This window comes from Amblyomma mixtum, chromosome 3 (assembly GCF_055824585.1).
Source record: "Amblyomma mixtum isolate Tamu chromosome 3, ASM5582458v1, whole genome shotgun sequence".
Lineage (NCBI taxonomy): Eukaryota > Metazoa > Arthropoda > Arachnida > Ixodida > Ixodidae > Amblyomma > Amblyomma mixtum.
The window spans coordinates 164,890,601-164,909,768 of record NC_143014.1 but is presented as its reverse complement, the minus strand read 5'-3'; the positions used below and the strand labels follow the sequence as shown (position 1 = coordinate 164,909,768).

The 19,168-nt window shown below is 41.4% G+C and overlaps 2 protein-coding genes across 11 annotated transcripts in view; both read right to left on the bottom strand.

Annotated features, from left to right (window-relative positions):
* LOC149352601 (uncharacterized) overlaps positions 1 to 11,951 on the bottom strand; it is a 41,798-nt gene extending 29,847 nt beyond the window's left edge. The window contains exons 1-4 of the mRNA XM_089581787.1: positions 11,714 to 11,951; positions 8,543 to 8,743; positions 5,355 to 5,441; positions 1,692 to 1,755 (exon numbers count right to left, since the gene is read on the bottom strand). Coding sequence (XP_089437913.1) covers positions 1,692 to 1,755; positions 5,355 to 5,441; positions 8,543 to 8,743; positions 11,714 to 11,747 — 386 coding nt within the window. The 5' untranslated portion in view covers positions 11,748 to 11,951. The remainder of the gene's footprint in view (positions 1 to 1,691; positions 1,756 to 5,354; positions 5,442 to 8,542; positions 8,744 to 11,713) is intronic.
* A 3,895-nt stretch (positions 11,952 to 15,846) lies between these two features.
* LOC149352600 (glutamine--fructose-6-phosphate aminotransferase [isomerizing] 2-like) overlaps positions 15,847 to 19,168 on the bottom strand; it is a 65,426-nt gene continuing 62,104 nt past the window's right edge. For all 10 annotated transcript variants that reach the window (XM_089581777.1, XM_089581776.1, XM_089581780.1 and 7 more), the window contains one exon: positions 15,847 to 16,447. In XM_089581777.1, coding sequence (XP_089437903.1) covers positions 16,403 to 16,447 — 45 coding nt within the window. In that variant the 3' untranslated portion in view covers positions 15,847 to 16,402. The remainder of the gene's footprint in view (positions 16,448 to 19,168) is intronic.

Below are 19,168 nucleotides of genomic sequence, written 5' to 3'. Positions count from 1 at the left end.
CTCCCTTCAAACAACCGCTGCTCAGGCAGACGCAGAGCCACTGCAGGGTGTTTAAGACTTTCCGTGCATGCGAACAACTGCGAGAGCATGTTCTCCTTACTAGAAGTAAAACAAAAATGGCAGGCAATGATGCATATTTTTTTTTAATGCATGTTTCCAGGCTACTATGTTTCCTGGCTGGTACGTCTTTTCCTTCGCGGCCCCATGAAAAACGTAACAGCGGGGTTCTACTGCAGTAGGTGATTGGATGCCAATCATTGGATGCCAATCACTGGATGCCAAACACTGGATGCCAATCACTGGATGCCTAGCTGTCCATAATTCGAGTCATCCATAATAAGGGAGGTCATACAATAGGCCACAAGTGTGCTTATATTACTTGAAGAAAATATAAATCAACGTTGCATGCCTCAGCACAGATGTTGAAAGTGCAGGAGTAACAGGATATACTGGTGCACCCAGTAAGTAATGCCCCTCAGTGTTGTTTTTTTTTGTTGAGCAGCGTGAATTCAAAATTCATAAAATTCACATTTATTGCCACCACATTATTTCCTGGGAGTATGTTATGTTATTTTTCCTTGTAATCTCCGCCCGCTCCAATGGTTTCATGTCAGCACAAAACAGAGGCATGAACGCCTTTCTTGTACTACACTGTTTCTTATGGCACCATGCTTTCCTAGAACAAACAACCCTCTTCTCCTCAAATCTGGATCCACAGAGCACATAGTACTTCATAACCTAGAATGATGAGAGCGTTATAGTGCAAAGCTAGCATGCCAAGTTAGCACTGTAGGGTGCAAGAGGAAGTGCAGTTCAGCCAAATTTCACAGTCACCCCCTTGTTTTCAGGCTGGGATAAGGGTGAGTGTTGCTGTGATGGAGCAAAATGAACCACTAACTTTTTATCTGCATACTGAGGTTTTCACTCTCATAATGCCCACTTCAACGGTGCTCCTGTCAACTGCAGAACTTCCATGCACAGTGCACAAAGATTTGTTAATGTGACACAAAGTTTCATTTTCTGTCCTTAAGAATTCAATCGCAGTGTGCTTCTCATGATGTGTGCAAGACATCACCACCATATTTGTGCACTTGTATGATGGTGCCCTCTGTGCGACTGTGGCAAAAATGCACCACATACATGAGGGGCATCATTTTGTCAAACTGGAAGATTTTATAACAATATCATTTTCTCAGAATAAGAAGAAACAAAGGGTCATTACTTTTTAAGCACCCCTCATACAAACACAAACAGCTGTACGCCTGAATGTGCTTGAAACATGCATTGTAATTAGGTATGCATACAATAGTGCCAATAATAAATATAGCTGCTTGGTGCTGCTCTGCCTACAAGAGACCTCGGTGGAGCTATTCAACCTTGCATGCGCACATCGGCAATGAAGCATATCTCGGCAGTGGGCATTATGCCAGCAGAGTGTGTGCATAAGCATCACTTGATATGTTTTTTCAGCTATTTTTGACATGACACTCCCATTCTTAGATGGTTTTTAAAATGAGTTGAAATTTGCAGCAAAAACAGTGCACAATGACATACCAAGTGGGAACATAGCACACAGAAATCTAGGCAGTGCAGCTGGGAGTGGGCTTCTGAGACCCAACACCCGAAAGAATCAGTTTTGTCAAAGAAATGAATCAAGAAGACTTTACTTCATATTCAGTGGTGACCCCTACCTTTGCACCATGCTTGCAGCTGGTGGTCTTGATATGCTGCTGCTGCGGCTCAAGTTTTCCACAACTGCAAAGTACAGAGGAAAGAAAGGTTAAAATGCAATTCAAACGGAAGAAGATCTCCACAATTCAATGATGATGATATTTTCTTTCTTTTAAAAAAAAGGAAGCTTCGAGTTCTTCGAGTACAAGTTTCTGGGGTGTTTATTCTTTCCACAATCGACAACTTTTTTTTGTCACGTATTCCTGTGCAGTGGTGGGAACTATGTTCACAAGACATTGAGCTGTCAGTGGAGTCAAGGTTGTGTCATCAGTTGATACTCATGCATCAGTAGTCGTCTAAAGCCAGAGAATTTGGTCACACAAATGCTGTACTTTCGAAGCGACTGGAATTTCACAGCAATAGTATGAATGGAGCTCACAAACTGCCAAACTGCCAGTTATGAGTCATGTGCCATTAAGCAATCATCCCCATCATCACCAACACAGAGTCATCTAAAGCCAGACAATTTTGTGGCCTAGCTAGACAAGCTAGATGGCTACTAAATTCAAGCTCACTATAAAGACACTGTGGCACTGAAGCACACCATACCTAGCACAAACAGAAAAAGGCTCAAAACAACTACTGATCTTTTGCACTTTGTGCCTGATCTCCCAAGCATCACAAGATGGAACTGCCGGAAATCGCAAAATGCAATGAATGAACAACCCTCAGTTAAGGCTTTTATCATGGGGCTCAATATGTCACCGAGAATAGAGACTTATTCCTGGTGTTTAAAGGCTGAAAGGAGACCCTGGTCTTTGGAACTAGAAATCTAAAAAAACTCAATTTTACACTCCCTTCATTTTTGCAACCCTGCCTGCTTTCCATAACTACCTACGAATTTTGGCAAAAAAATACTAACACTTATTGCAATGTTTCATTAAACAAAAAAGTGAATACCGTTTAAACTGTGGACAGATGGCTCCGTACTTTGACTGCCCACTGTTTAAGAAATGTGTGCTCTATCAGCGCCAGTTCAGTCTGGTTTGGAGGATAACAATTCTGATTTTCCTATTCTTAGGTATTCGGACCACGAAAAAAAAAAAAACTACACAAAACATGCACTGCTACTGGTTCTTCAAAGCACATGATCAAAATGACTTCTGGCTGGTCAGTGACATCAATTGCTTGCAGCCTGTTACCATTTTGAGTTGGCTGAACTGCTCTGCTGCCGCAGCCAAATGAGACTCACCAAATGGGAAGTACAAAAATTTCACTCTGTGCATTATTTTGGGATTAAAATGGGAAAAAAGTAGATGCAGGAAGCATGCCAGTGATGCTGCATCATTGCACCCTGTTATCTACAACTAGTGATTGGGGCAGATAGCCTCTAAGCCAAAAAAAAAAAAAAAAAAACAGAAAAAAAACAAGCGCAATTGTCCCAGAAAGGCTAAATGTTGCAACAGCAAATAAATGGTGCTTTTGTTTTATGGTTTATGTGGGCTTAACGTCCCAAAGCGACTCAGGTTATGAGGGATGCCGTAGTGAAGGGCTCCGGAAATTTCGACCACCTGGGGTTCTTTGACGTGCACTGACATCGCACAGTACACGGGCCTCTATTATTTCGCCTCCATTGAAATTCGACTGCTGTGGCCGGGACCGAACTCACGTCTTTCAGGTCAGCAGCCGGCAAATAAATGGTTGACTGCAAGACCGGTGAGGGATTTCTGAAAAGCCCTTTTCTTTCAGGGTGCTTAATGGATGCCCCCTTGCAAACTTCCCCAGTTAGGTAAAGCCGAAAGCTGGGCGAGTTGGTGAACGTTCATGATGTAAAATATAATGCAAAGGAAACATGAAAGAAGAACAGGACAACGCTGACTTTCGTGCTTCCTTTGCACTATGTTTTACTTTATGAACGTTCCCCAGTTAGCTTCCTCTCATTTCTGGGGTGCCCATATCCCTTTACACAATATTAAATTTTGGTCACCTATGTAAAACTGAACATGTTCACAAATACCATCATCTACGTCTCAAGACAGTCTGGTGTAAATAATCATGGAAGTGTAGGTCTGCTTCAGCAAAACTTGACTGAGTCAGTAAAAAAAAAAAAAGATTGTAGCAGAAGTTTTACTAAACAAATTAATGTTGGTCCCTGAAAATTAATTTTTTTCACTGTGACAACAATTTAAAAAAAAAAGATTGTAGCAGAAGTTTTACTAAAGAAATTAATGTTGGTCCCTGAAAATTATTTTTTTTTCACTGTGACAACAATTTTATTACAGCGGTAGTCATTGTACAGGGTTCAAATGCTACGATTTCTTAGGAAGTTCCCAACAAACTGAAGGAAAGGCTTTTGCTTAGAATGATCCACAAGCCGCAAACACAACAAGGGAGCAGAAGCATGGTGGAAAAACAAACATTGGTTTATACTTGGGCAAAACTAAACACCTGCTTGGCACTGAACAAAAATTTACTATGGGACAAACATGCAAATACAAGACAGGTAAGATGAACACCTAAAGGAAGTGCTTTAATCAATACTTATGAAAGTTCCAAAGCAGTGTTGTGCAAAACGCACTGTTCCATCTGTGCTAAGCGAATTCTACGGCACCAAGAGCCCTAAGCGCACTCATGACTTCCTTCTTATATCCTGTCCAGTGTCAAAGCTGCCCAAATGGCACACTCATCCATTGACACAGTTCAATTCACATGCTTGAGCAAGCACACACTTTCATGGCACGTTTTGGAATTTTCACATTTGAACTATGTGCTATGCAGCACATCTGAGACAATGCATAACAGAGTACAGGGCCTGGTGGCCAGGAAAGGCACAAATGCACTGCGCTGTTCAACAATAGCCCTTTACTGGCGCTACCAAATCAACAAATGGCATCTAGCAACAATGCTTACTCATGACACTGCTCTTTTTTGAATAATTTTAGCATCCTGCCCACATTTTCATACCTTTTCATGACATTCACAGCATGTGGAATATCATTTTTAAGGGAGATTACCGTCTATTTGGATTATAGGAGTATTTTGTGCAATAGTGGTATGTGTGGTTTAATGCCCTGTCTACACTGAAATACTGCCACCACAGCCAGGTTCAATCACACGATTCTGGAATTATCAGCCAAACGCCAAAGCCACTGAGCCAGCACGGTGAGTCATCATTTTGTACAATAAACTGTATAAAATGCTATGAGACTTTTGAGCCATGCTTCATGGCTTCATTTGCCAAAACAAACCCACAACAACCCAACTGGTGCCAACGTGAATTACTAGATGAACTACAGTAACATGTCAATAGCTAAGCCAACATGGCCAAGCAAAGAAAACAGTTTATGCCAAAATAAATACTGCCAGAAAACCCCACATCAAGGTTTGCATAATAATGTCACAAATGAAGTCAACAGTGTCACTGAAAGCAAGGAAAATACAAACAGCCTCACTGAAACTGCCTTTCCCATGAAGAAATTCTACTAAGCATGTGTGTAAACAAGGTCCTGAGGCCCTGAACTCAAGTTTCTGGAAACAAATGGCCAAGCAACTGTCTTCAATGCCGCCTTGAACATAAAACATAATTTTTAAGACTTCAGCACACTGCACTGGTTTATGTTTGCTATTTTATTTTATTTTGTTTCATATTCACTCAGACAAAATATTTTTTTCACCATACTTACCGTAAGCTTTATCATTATTCGTCTTTTTTGTACAGCAGTGCCAGACCACCACAACGGTGAGGATTATCACAATGAGCCCCACAGCACCTGTCATCAAACAAGCAACACAAAATGAAATTAATTCATCATCCTTCACACCACTGAACCATACAATGGCAGATTAAGAGAGAGGAGGCTTAGTGAGCAATATGACCATGTTTATACACACCCACTTTTAATAATATCCTATATGACCTTTTCTTTGACAGAATCATTATAACCTGCACCCCAAATCTTTTGACTGGTGGTTCATAGCAATCTATGAGGGCACCACTGCAACCATTTCAGTCAAATGTTCCTAACATACACATATTCAAGTGCTTATTTACTCAAGTAATTTGCACATTTTTTTTCCTAGAACGAAGGCTTCAAAAAGGGGACGCCAAATTACGTGGAGATTTCACGAACACGCCCTGAAATACTCTACAAAGGTCAAAGCATGCAATGTATACGGCATACTACTGCATATAAGTCAACCCTGCCACTCACACCCCTCGCTGGCCAAAAGAAAGTCGAATCCAAATAAAGCAAAAACAGACAATACACCTGTCACCCACTGAAAATAACAAAGACTGGAGTTATTTAGACATAGTTAATTGTAGCTTCAACAGCAGTTGGTTGACATGGGGAGTTTTACACATTAAAAAAAAACAAAACAAGCTGAGTCTTTGACGCGCTTGTGTGTGTGTGTCTTTCCCTCCCATCTTGCGTTATTCTGCGAAAAGTTTTCTTAAAGCCTTTCACACAGCTGAGAACACACTAGGCATCACCAAGCAAGCGTTAAGAGAAAATGTACATGGTCTGTTCTGAAAGTATAGTAGGACTCATTTTTTTAAACAAAATTTATTCAAGAGAATAGTACAAACGATTACAATTTTTCAAGGCCTTCCGCACCTACTCACTGCTGCTAATGAGTTTTACAATTTTCGTACGCCTCCAGGAACGCCTGGACCGGAATGCTGTTTAGCTCCCTCGTCACGGCCTGTTGAACCACCTCTACCGATCCGTGATGTTTCCCCTCGAGCGTCGATTTTATTCTCGGGAATAGAAAAAAGTCTGGCAGGGCCAAGTCGAGGCTGTAGGGGGGCTGAGATAGCGTTGCCGCCTTGTGCGGGACAAAAAATCGGGGTCCTCATTCAGCTGACGAAGAAGATCCTACCGGTTGGCCTTTTCCTCCTCTGACAACACTCCCGGCACCAACTTCGCGCACGCTTTCCTCATGGATAAGTTTTCGGTCACGATCTCAAAAACTTGGGTTTGAGGAATGTTCAAGTCATCAGCAATCATTCGATACTCATTCTACGATCACTGTTAAGTAAATGTTTCACTCGCTACACATTTTCGTTGGTCTCGCTGGTCGTAGGGCGTCTGGAGCGGTCGTCTTCCTCCACTCTTTCCTTACCTTCTCGGAAAGGCTTGTGCCACTCAAAAAACACCTGATCTACCCATGGAAGCGTCACCGTAGGCCTCCTTAATCATGTTGTGAGTCTCTTTGCCCGTTTTACCAAGATTTACTCAAAATTTGATCGCGTATCGCTGATGCAGTAAATGCTCGACGATTCTGCGTGACGAGACGTTTCGACAGGGGTTCACAGTACAAGCGACCTCCTCTTTTTAACGGCCGAGAGCCGACTGCCGATTTTCCACAGCATTCCCAATATCCCCCTTCAACGATCCTGCACGCGCAGACCACCTCTCGTCCGCCCGTTCGCCCAGGAAAAAACCAGTCCTACTACTTTCAGAACAGACCATGTATAATGCCCATACTTCCTGATCAAATAACATGAAATAAATAACCACTAAAAAACAATTCCTGCCGCAGTTACCTTATCTGATAAATACAAATTCGCATTCATAAATTTGTGCTGGTCCCATAAGGTCCCCATTAACAGGCTTAAACTCTACCCATTAAAACTGCAGCTTGGGTGAGTTGGTAATCCAGTGAATAATAGAGCGCGATTTGAAACTAGGACAAAGGAAAACAGCCCCCATCCTCATCTGTCTGCCATCGTCCTAGTTTCAAATCACTCTATATTATTATGGCTTGATTAGATTAATTGATTAATTGATTAGAAAAGCAGAAGAAAAAACAACCACATGCCGCCAGTGGGATCCGAACCCACGACCTCCGAATTACGTGTCCGGTGCTCTACTGCTGAGCTACGGCGACGGCTGTCAAACCTTCTGCTTTCGGGGGTATTTTATGTTTACAAATAACCTAACCTTGGGAGTGTTCACCAGCGCCACCCACGTTCTTAAGCGGCGGACGTAGCACGTCCTGAGTTACCGCTGATGTGACGTAGAACGTCATCGAACGGCGAGGGTGGAAGCTGTGTGAGAACCCTCTTATGCTTCCTAAGGCATCAAGGCTGCCAGAACCGAGGCCCTCGTTAAGCAATTAAGCAGACAAGTAAAGGGGAATGAGGGGCTCGTTATAAATATGAGAGAAGCCAACAGCCACAGAAACCAAGGGGCACAGGGGATTTTTAATTAATTTATTTATTTTGTGGTGTTGATCAATTTATATTACTGAATATGTTATCGCTTAAAGCTAATTGATTAGAAAAGCAGAAGAAAAAACAACCACATGCCGCCGGTGGGATCCGAACCCACGACCTCCGAATTACCTTCACCTAACCCAGGAATTTAGTTCAGCAAGATTGCGTTCAGTAAAATAAATAGCAGATACACACGCGAAACACGGGATGCAACAGCTGCAGAAATACATTCCAACCAACCATCCATAGAAGCCCCTGTATTCTATCCATTCTACCCTCTACTACTACTTCTTCCTCTTCCTGTTCTTCCAAGCTTACCTGAATAACCCAGATAATCTACCCTCCTACCTACAACGCCATGTATGCAATGCACTTGAATGTGGTCATGTGTACGGTGACATTCAAACGGTAAGAGAAAGCATACAGTGTATTTTTTCAAGGATCTGGATGATCATTACCCAGGTTAGTTTTATAGTCATCCAGGCTGGACGCACAAGTGCTGCCATAAAGTGCAAATGCAAAATTTGGTGAAAGTTTGGCTCATAAAATCTAGAATGCATTACTGCCTTAAAAGCAGCCCCACATGCTTTAGAAGTACAACGCTGTTAGCTTCAAACGAGTAAAAAAAAGCAAAAGATGTCCAAGGCTAACCCATAGCAGCTCCAATTAGAATGGGTAGATCCCTGGAATGGCCAGGAACAAAGGAGTCCAGGAAAGAGCCTTTCAGCTGCTGATCTGCGCCTTGTGCCACCGAGCGGTTGTCTTTGTCCATGTACGCCAGCATTGTGACACTCTGCTGCAAGATGATGGGCTGACGCTTCCCTTCCCCCTTCAGCAAGGGGCTGTCCCATTCTGATGGCACAGTGAAAAACAAGAACTGGCATGTCACATCACGGTATCAACAGTACAAATTGAAATAATTACTGACATGGATTCAGCATGTAGTAGTGTCAGTAAATGACTGGTGAACCCAAATATTTTGGGTATGCCACTGAGATGTCCAAAACAACCTAGACGTTCTGCCTGGCTCCAACGTGAACATGCTCTGGCTGAAAGGTTACTTGACACAGAGCTTTTAGCACATATTTATGATGTTAAGAGACCTGAACAAAATAAGGAATACAAAATACATGTCTATTTCATTAGGATTAGGAAGTTTCCAACAACAAAAAATTTAAACAAAAGCAGCACAAGAGCTGAGCACACAGAACATGGGAAAGCATTACCACATGAATATATCGCATACTGGACAAGAGAAAAAAAAGATAAAAAACTGACAACTGGTATGTGAGCGCGGTTCACTGAGAATTTGCCAGGTGAAGGTGATTCTTGATTTTTAAACCAACTTTTAGTACCTGCCCGGAGACAAACATTAGATTTGATTCCACTTTACACAGAAAGCTTTGCTGAATTTCAGGTCTAGCCACTACACAGATATGAAGGGAGGTGATTTCTATGCCTTCCATAAAATGAGCCAAGTTCAAGCTGTGTCCCCACTGGACGCATGACAGTCCAACAGAAAGCGTTCCTGAATGCAAGATGATAATTGGACATGTACGATTTCAACACGAGTGTTTTGTAGCACACATGGTAGCCATAGATTGCACTTTTTTTTTTCCTTTTTTAACAAATCATGCAATATCTTTTCAGGTGCACTTATCTTTTTTTTTATTTTATTCATATGAATAAAAATAGGTTTGGTTTATTGGGGTTTAATGTTCCGAAGCGACTCAGGCTATGAGGGACGCTGTAGTGAAGGGCTCCGGAAATTTCGACCACCTGGGGTTCTTTAACGGGCACTGACATCGCACAGTACAAGGGCCTCTAGGATTTCGCCTCTACCGAAATTCGGCTGCCGCGGCCAAGGTCGAACCTGCGTCTTTCGGGCCAGCAGCCGAGCACCGTAACCACTGAGCCACCGCAGCGGGGCGTATGAGTAAAAAATAATAGCTGTGAAACAACTTACGTGCTGCACTTCCCTTTCTGTTCATCTCCTGTCTTATCAGCATTGTATTTTGTGGCATTATGAACAGATATGATGCTGAGCTGCTCAGTTCATAAGTAGAAAATGCAGTTTTAGTGACTCTTGAAAATACAGAGCATGTTAACAAGCCACAAAATGATTTCAACATAATGGCACAATTGCATAATACGTTATGAAACAATGGGAGGCACTGACACTTCTAGCTTCATGCAGGTTTATTAAAGCTGCAGAGCGGTGCAATCTGCTATTTTTTTTTATGGAAGTGTAATTATGAGGCTTCATTCGTGAAAGCGTTTGATAAAAAGCACACAACTCAGCCACTTGTAATAGCACAACAATTGGCACACTTTTGGAGTAGATCCCATTTTAAAGAAATGTAGATGGGCACCTTGCAAAATGTGCTGTGCATCTGCTCTCACCAAAAAAAAAAAACTGACGGGGAGGGGGAGGCATGACATGGTGAATTCTGCAGGTTCTACTGCCCCAGAGGCACTTGCAATGCAAAGCTACTGGGCTTTCGTGGAATTAAAATCTGATAAGCACTTGCCACATGTTACCATTTCTGGTGCCTGTGCGCACAGTGTACATGACACAGACTCCTCAAAAGGGAAGCGAAAGCCACTATTCTGTTTGGACCGAAAATGCACACCTGAGATGATAGATTTTACTCAAAGGAATTATGTTATATTCAACAAAAGAAAAATTTCAAGCACAAGCACTATATGCAACTATATGCAAAACTAAAATGAAAAATGTGATAAACTTATTGTGTGTAAACATATGCCCATACAACATTCTGCTGAAAGATGTGCAAGCTAGGTCCATGACAAGTTTCATGGAGCACCACTTGTGGCTTGTTTGGCGTTGTGCTCAGAATGAAGGCCCCAAACATGCACACTCCCAAAGAGACAAAATATTTTTGGAGGAGAGAGTGCGGCAACAAAATGTGAGGTGTGCAAACAGATGAGACACACGAGGAAAAACAGCATCGAGAACGAAAAAATGTTAGGCGGTTTGGCATTGCTAAGGACGAAAAACAGTGCGGTTTTTTGCAGGTGGACACCCCCGCCACGTTCCTCAAAGCGTGGTTGAGGTGTCCACTGACCCAGAGAGCCAGTTATGCGCCTTTCCCTTCCTCAAAATCAACGGAGTCTAAACCTTCCGCTGGTTTTGAGAAAAAGAAAGGCGCATAACTGCCTCGATCTGTCGGTGGACGCTACCGCCTACTCACAGCGCGATTGAGGTTTCCTCTGACCCAGTGAGCCAGTTACTCAGAAGCTTCATAGACACCGCTGAAACCCGTGGAGTGCGGCTAGAAGAGTTTTCACACTAATAACTTCGCACCGCAATATGCCTAGCACTACACCAGAAACTGGACTACCCATGATCAGGTTGAAGCAGCCGTGCTTCCAACTAGCATTACTCTTTTTTGCATGAAAGCCAGCCGATGGAATGATTGTGAAGGGTGACAACGCTAAGTGAAACTGGATGAGACGATGCTGCATCAGAAATCTATAAAAGCGAAAGTAAGTTTTAAACTCCTCAGTTTAAATGGACTAGCAGACATATGTTAGGAACAATCAGGCGACCAAAAGCTCAGCGAATTCTTGAAAGAAATGCGAAGAAACGAGAACGCCACGATCAAAACAAACGCTGAAACGCCCACTTACCATCAGATAAGCTCAACAGAAAAAGATCATCACATCTCAAAGATAAGGCCACGCTGTGCTTTAGTAGACATACAGGTCGGCCACGTGATAGCACTATATTCGTAACTATTAAAGAACAGATTAAGCAAGTATTGAAAAGCGCCAAATAAAGCTAGAAACACAACTTACTTGATTGGGTTTCCCTGACCTCCTTGACAGCCATGCCAATCAGCGCAACGTAACTACGTTATTTGCCTATTCTAACCACATCTTGAAGGTTTTAACCAAACAAAAGCATTAAAAAACCGCTTCGAAGACCAAGCTACCTGTACTACGAAGTTTAAAAAAACTCATCGTCGCCAAACGCTCTCTAAACCGACAGCAGCATGAGTATTGCAGCGAAGTTTACGATACAATGGTGGAGGAAATGGAGCTGGATCGGATTGACTGCAAGATGCTGTTGCAGTAAGACTGGTAACACCGCAATATTAAAAAGTTTCATGATAACATTTTAAAAACACTACTGATTGTTATATATATTATAATAAATGACTGAACGTATTAATTATTGTTTGTTAGCTCCAGATAACAAATTAATGCTTCATTTTGCAGTCGCGCTAGTTTTTGTTTCATTTTCGCATCAACTGCGCACGATCTTTGCCGAAAGACATCGTGAAAATCACTCCAAAAAAGTTATGCACAGGTCCTCGCTTCAAGGAATCAAACGAAAACTGTCGTGTAATTAGATTTCCCATGAGTATTTTGAGGCATATTTAAGACCAGTTTTCTCAACAACTACACTACCGTATTGTTTTGTAGCAATATATAGTTTTGTTTTGTTTTTTTCTGAGATCATTTTGTTTTGTATTAAGCAGGATTAAGTTTTGCAGCATTAATTATTACATGTACTGTTAATTTTCCCACATGAGAAAACAATAGCGAACAATGGACAAAAAAAGTGTGTGATAAAGCAAGTCATATGTTAAACGGAGGTACATCGTGGGGATGATAAAGCAAACCTAGCTGTCATGCAAGCTATAATTTGGTTGTTGCGAAGTCAAACTGCAACTCCCTTAGCTTATGTTTTGGGAATATAATCCCTGATGTTTTGAAATTAATTACGATATCTATAGGTTTTTGCTTTAGAAAGAGATAGTGGCATTGTTCTATAAATACTTGCCCTTTGACTGAATAACTACAGTATTTGTTTTCTTCATATCAATAGTTAATCTATTACTAAATCACCAATCAGTTAACTAGATAAAACTTCATTGCCACGGCAAGAAAAGCTTTACTGTCCCTATCTGCATCAAGTCGTCAGCGTAGGTTATGTATCTTATAGACTAATGAATTTGTATTATATCATTTATGAAAATGTTAAAGAGAAAAGGCCCTAAAATGACTTGTGGTACACCAAATGATGTTTTTTTAGTCAATGAAGACCAATTTTTTAAAATACACGTACTGTTTATGGTTGTCAAAGTGACTTCATCACTCTAAGCACGAGGCCCCATATACCATACAATTCTAACTTATTCAGCACAGCACTAAGTTTCGATTTAAGAAATCAAAGGCCTCAGTAAAAACAACAAATATACCTAAGACACAGTTACTTTGTTCAAAGGTCTGTTTGGTTTTTGGTTTAGCAGAACAAGTTCAGTGGAGTGATTTTTTCGAAATCCAAATTGCAGTCATGGATTATACTGCACTCATCTGTAAATGACACCAAGCGAGAAAGCAGAACACTCTCAAAAACCTCTGAGAAGACAGGCAATATTAATTGTCTAGGCTGTTCCTGTCTCTCTTCTTATAAAGTATGCTCACTTTAGAAATCTACAACTCACAAGGAAAGATGCCAGCCTCGAAACAAAGATTAAAGATACAAGTTAAAGGATTGGCAATGATGTCTGTTACAAATTTCACTGCGTGAACTTGGATATCAAAGAAGTCACAAGAAGTACTGTTTTCTTATTTCATAATGATTGCTTGAACCTACAGGGCTCAGGAAAACTGATTGTGTGCACATCATATTTTATTGCAGAAATGGAGGTGAATAAAAGCTCGGAAGAAATCGTGCGTATCGCTCACTACTTGGGTTTGAAATCCAGGTTGTTCTATATCTATTAAACGGCAGAAAAGCATATGTACTGAATAACGTTCGGTAAGGTTCCGAGATTCGATGCTGGTAGAAAATCAAAGATAATTTTTTTTTCTATTTTAGTACCTAGTTTTCTTAAGGCATAAAATAACAACCCTAAAATTTAAATCATGTTCTGGGTTCGATCCCGGCCGCGGCGGTTGAATTTCTTTGGAGGAGAAATTCTAGAGGCCCGTGTACTGTGCGATGTCAGTGCACGTTAAAGAACCCCAGGTGGTCGGAATTTCCGGAGCCCTCCACCACGGCGTCTCTCATAGCCTTAGTTGCTTTGGGACATTAAACCCCATAAACCAAACCAAACCATTTCTTCGGCTTCAGAATAAGCACACTTGGCAAATGCTCCATTCATAACTTTAGAGTTATATCTGTTCAGAAATTTTCATACAATATCTCCAGTGATAAATAAATTTAGGATGAAAACAACCCAACACACTGCATGTGAAAATGAAGGCACACACAAGAGAAAGCCCTAACAATTACCACAGCTGAATTTAACATGGGTCAAGTGGAAAGTTAAGCACTGAAGCTAACACACAAATTCCTGTATTAAATTCAGTTGCAAATGTCAGAGCTGCTGTGTTTCTCTTACTTGTTCTTTGTCTTCATTGTGCTCTTTTGTTTCTATAATGAGTCACCACTAACAGCCCAACTAGCAATTCTTTAGCATAAAAATTTTTGTCCATAACGCTGGTTGACAATAACAAAATAAAAATGGCTGGGGTTCTACGTGGCTTGAACTTAGTTATACGAGCAAAAGCTCTGTTAAGCATGGTCTCCGCTGTCTCAAATCAAATGTGAAGGGTCAAGGTCAAGGTCAGGTACCCAATGGTCATAGTCATATGATCACGTGGTCATACTACCATAGCTTGGGCCATACCACCATGCCGTTAAGTTCCGTTTGACCTTGTGAGGCATTGAACGTCATTGTCTCATCTGCATCAAAGTCAGAAGTTGTACCCCGAGGAGTAGCTACAAAAGTTCTGCTTTCTTCTTGCTGGGCATGACCCCGTGTACAAATAAATTCAACAGAAGCAGGCTGGTAGAGCTGTGACTGAATTATATATAGTACCAACAAAAGTGACCACCTCCTACCAGGTGTATTGCGAGAAAATGAGCCTGCAGGTCAGCAGGGAGAATTATTATATATACATATATGTAGGCCAGTAAGTGTATCCTAGTAGACAATATGTAGTATTACAAGTGATACAGGCTTTCAATTCACAGCATGCCAAGCTGTGAATTGCAAGCATACAGTATAGAGACTTCACCAAAGTGGCAGTGCCTAGGCCAGCTCAGGCACGCTCAACAGCTAGCAGCCCCTCAGATATCAAGCACGCAGGCTTCCACTACAATCCACCTTTTGATGCCACATATCATGCCACCCGGCAGCCAGAACTAAATTTCTAGGTTCTCACCTCAGGATCACACACTAACATGACAAAATGAGTCATTTATCATTCTAGTCCACAAATGGCTGAATGCTTCCGGGGAGCCACTTGCAGCATACTCATTTCCACAGCAGCACATAATGCGCAGTCTATTGATTTAAACAGCTATTTGGCTTATCACATGGGCTACAATGTATAGCCGCACTAGATATGCCCCTCTACATATCTTGACAGCCATGCAATGCAGTGACAAAAGGTGACCATCTCCCACTGAGAAAAGCAACCCACTCTCCAGCAGACTCCAAGCTCACTCCATCAGACAGCTGGCTGCACCGAAATTTGCTTTCCTTCTAATGGTCTCCACTTTATCACTTTGCCAAAATGCTGGCTGTAGCTTGAAATCAGGTATTTCACCCTTTCACGGCACAGATGTTTTTTTTTTTTTTATTGCAACGTGCATCAGAGATGACCTACAAGAATTTGCACTGATGTAAAAACATACAAATGATTTCAGCTTATAAAAATAGGCTTCTGTTTCTGTTATGTGCTTGAGCTACACGAAAGAGAAAGAATTCATGTAGCCTAATTGAATCTGCAGAAATATTTGCCCCCAACCATGCAAGTTAAGACTTCAGATGGCATAATCTGTCTCATGGTATACTTACTATTTCACGACAATGTCCTTTTCGAAAAGGGGCACTTCTTGAGGATGGTTTACCGCAGGTTTTTTGTGCCAAACCAGCTCTCAGCAGCAAAAAAATCACAGCACACATGTATTGGTGGAAGCCTTTATTAAAAAAGCATGTAAAGAGATTCTGCACAACTTCAATATAAATGACATGCCACACGTCCCCTTAATCACTGGCTAAAACGAATGCAGAACATTTGAAATACACATATATACAAAAGCAAAAGGAAAGAGTCTAGGCTATATAAGCTCTCATGGGTGTAGATATGCTAAAAATGAAAGTTTTTATTGCCACTGGATTAAAAACATTAAAATAAAGCTGCGAAGAACCTGAAAGATTAACCAAGAAAAATTATTCCTCGACCAACGTTCCTTTACACCAAAGGTAAACTTGCAGAAACAAATTGCTCTTCATGATATCACCGGGGTTTGATTTAAAAATATATATTTGCTGCTGCTACTTTTGTGGCAATTAAATTCATATTAAGCACACAACCTTGAAAATATCTGAATATAAAAGTATGTCGTATTTTGCTGGCAGTAGATGTGTGCATGTAGCATATTATATATACTCCAGATATAATTTTTTTTTTTTTTCATTTCTGAGAGAGAGAGTATACGCAAGTATCAATTCTTGCATTGGTCTATTCCACAGTGACCGACTTTGCCAGGTTTCGAGGGCAGTCCACCTGCAAGGCAGAAAGTTTCATAATTTACACAATTGCATGGACATTTAAAGAGGCTAGCAAAAAGGCAACTTTGTGTATTACTTAGAACATCAAAACATATTACAAAATTTACATCAGTAAAGCATGAAATCATGTCACTGAATGCTAGGGCAGTGGCCATATTTTGGAGGCTTGGTCATTTCAGTGACTCGCAACACATTGCTAGTAGCACCAATATAATGGCACAAATACGCATACTACAGGTGTGAATGCCATGAGCTAAACTTCAGGGATTCCCATGCAAATAAGTGCTAATATAACAGCTTTATGTTTGTATTACCTGGTGCATGCTTTCAGGAGCACATAGGAAGTATTGTTGGAAAGACACCAGTTGGAGTGTTTGATCAAATAAAAATTATTTGTGCATATTTAATGCATAGAATTAAGAGCACTAATCACTGCACTTTATTCTGATGGTGCTAAAATTGTCACTTCAATCTGAATTCCTGCCTCAGTGAAAAATAAAGAAAGACAATGCCTGCGCTCCTGTGTCACAAGTATACCCTTAGCACATACAAGAATACCAATCATCCAATAGGTATGTCCTTTACTGCGAAGCATCACTGACTGAGAAAGCTCACAAAGCTCCGAATAGTCTGTAGACATAATCCTCATTTCCTCATGCTCTGCGCATACAATGCGCAAATGTGCACTTGCATACAGAAGTACAAACTAAGTTCTATCGCCATGCTGCGTGTTTAGGCTGTGAGGAAATTAGATTACATGAGATTAGAGCGTACATTGGAGAGTACACCTGGTGTCGAAAGTTTATAGGGCGTGCCAGCTGTCAAAAACTAATTTTATGGAAGCTGCTAGATATAGCATGGAATGAAAACCTGCAGCCTGTGCATCAGGGTGAGAACTCTACACAGCCCATGTCATTTTCAGGCAATCTGCACAGGTTACACAGAAATAGCATTTTTCGGTGACATGTGAGCCCTGAAATCTTTTGACGTTGGATGTACCGTCTGTTGCAGAAGTTTACATTTCACCACACCACTGAAATGAATGGCGCAGTGAATTGTAAACTTTTGCAGCAGGCTGTACATACAAGGAGAGAAGAGCAGTAACTATTTCTCATATTTGCTCTTTTTCTGTCTGCCAATAAGGAGTCACTTCTAGATTCTTCGACATATGTTCCAACTATGTACAGCACAACAAAATACTAACTGCCCAAGGATATTTCTGGTATGTAGGTCAAGTGGTTGATGACTTGGGACAGACAGTTTTTCTACAAGGCTGAGAAATATATATGAGGGCACATCCATGATGGGGTGCAATTCATATCGTGTAGCCTAGTTTTACCACAGCTAGAATAATGAGTCCAATACTGGTTGGTTTACGGTTGGTTTACAAAGTTTTACGTCCCAAAGCGACTCAGGCTATGAGAAATGCTGTAGTGAAGGACTCCGCAAATTTTGACCACCTGGGGTTCTTTAGCGTGTAGTGACATTGCACAGTACACGGGCCTCTAGAATTTCATCTCCATCGAAATTCAACCGCCGTGGCTGGGATCAAACCCGTGTCTTTCAGGTCAGCAGCAGAGTACCATAACCACTGAGCCACTGCGGCGGCCTCAATGAGTCTAATAGCGATAGCAGTTCCTCACATTTAGTGCTGCATTTGTCAGCAAGGGTGCATTTTGAGGCTCAAAGTCATATTACGAAACTGAACATATTTTTTTGTGCATATGTTCCATGTGTAAACATGAGCAACCGACAGAAGTATAATATAATGGCTGCAAATTAAAGACTGCAAGCAGAGTTAACAATCCAAATGATTGCACAGTATGTCCTGCTGCAGCAAGAATATGTAAAAAGCTACAGATGTGCTAAGATAAGGAACGTTCAGGTGTTGTGAGCCTGAAGGATGGAACATGTTTAGTACGTGCCGATGATCAGCACATCCTCAGGGTGTTGTCACCCCATCCTCAAGGGCGTACATCTTGAAAAATATCATGCTGGCTGGCATTTAGGTTGTTTGTGTTCTAGTTTCATCACTGCATGAATATTCTGTTTCTTTCAGCGCAATGCTAGTACCAGCCAGCTGAATATACATTCCATATATATTCAGCATTAAGAATGAAGACAAACTCCCAGTCTGGCAGTGGCACACTTTCAAACAAATTACACAATCTATGCTCAATCAATCTGCTTTACCTGTATGTGGCAAGTAAGCTGGTTACAGTAGATGTAATGCACAGAAGGTGTCATGCACGGAAAAGTACAGGAGGATGATGGTCTGGTTTAGTTTGGTTTATTGGGGTTTAACGTCCCAAAGCAACTCAGGCTATGAGGGACGCCGTAGTGAAGGGCTCCGGAAATTTCGACCACCTGGGGTTCTTTAACGTGCACTGACATCGCACAGTACACATGCCTCTAGAATTTCACCCTCATCGAAATTCGGCCGCCACAGTCGGGATCGAACCCACGTCTTTCGGGTCAGCAGCTGAGCGCCGTAACCACTGAGCCACCGCGGCGGGGCTCAGGAGGATGATGACAAAAATGTGAAATAAGCTAGATGCTGTTACATGTACCAGACATTGCACAAAAAACAGACAGAACAAAGGGGCACATGATGATGTTCACCAAGATCGGTAGTTGACCTCATGTGAGTAATATACATCTGAACAACGAAGAAACAACATAAAAAAAAAAAAACAAACAGCCCTTGCGCCTGGTT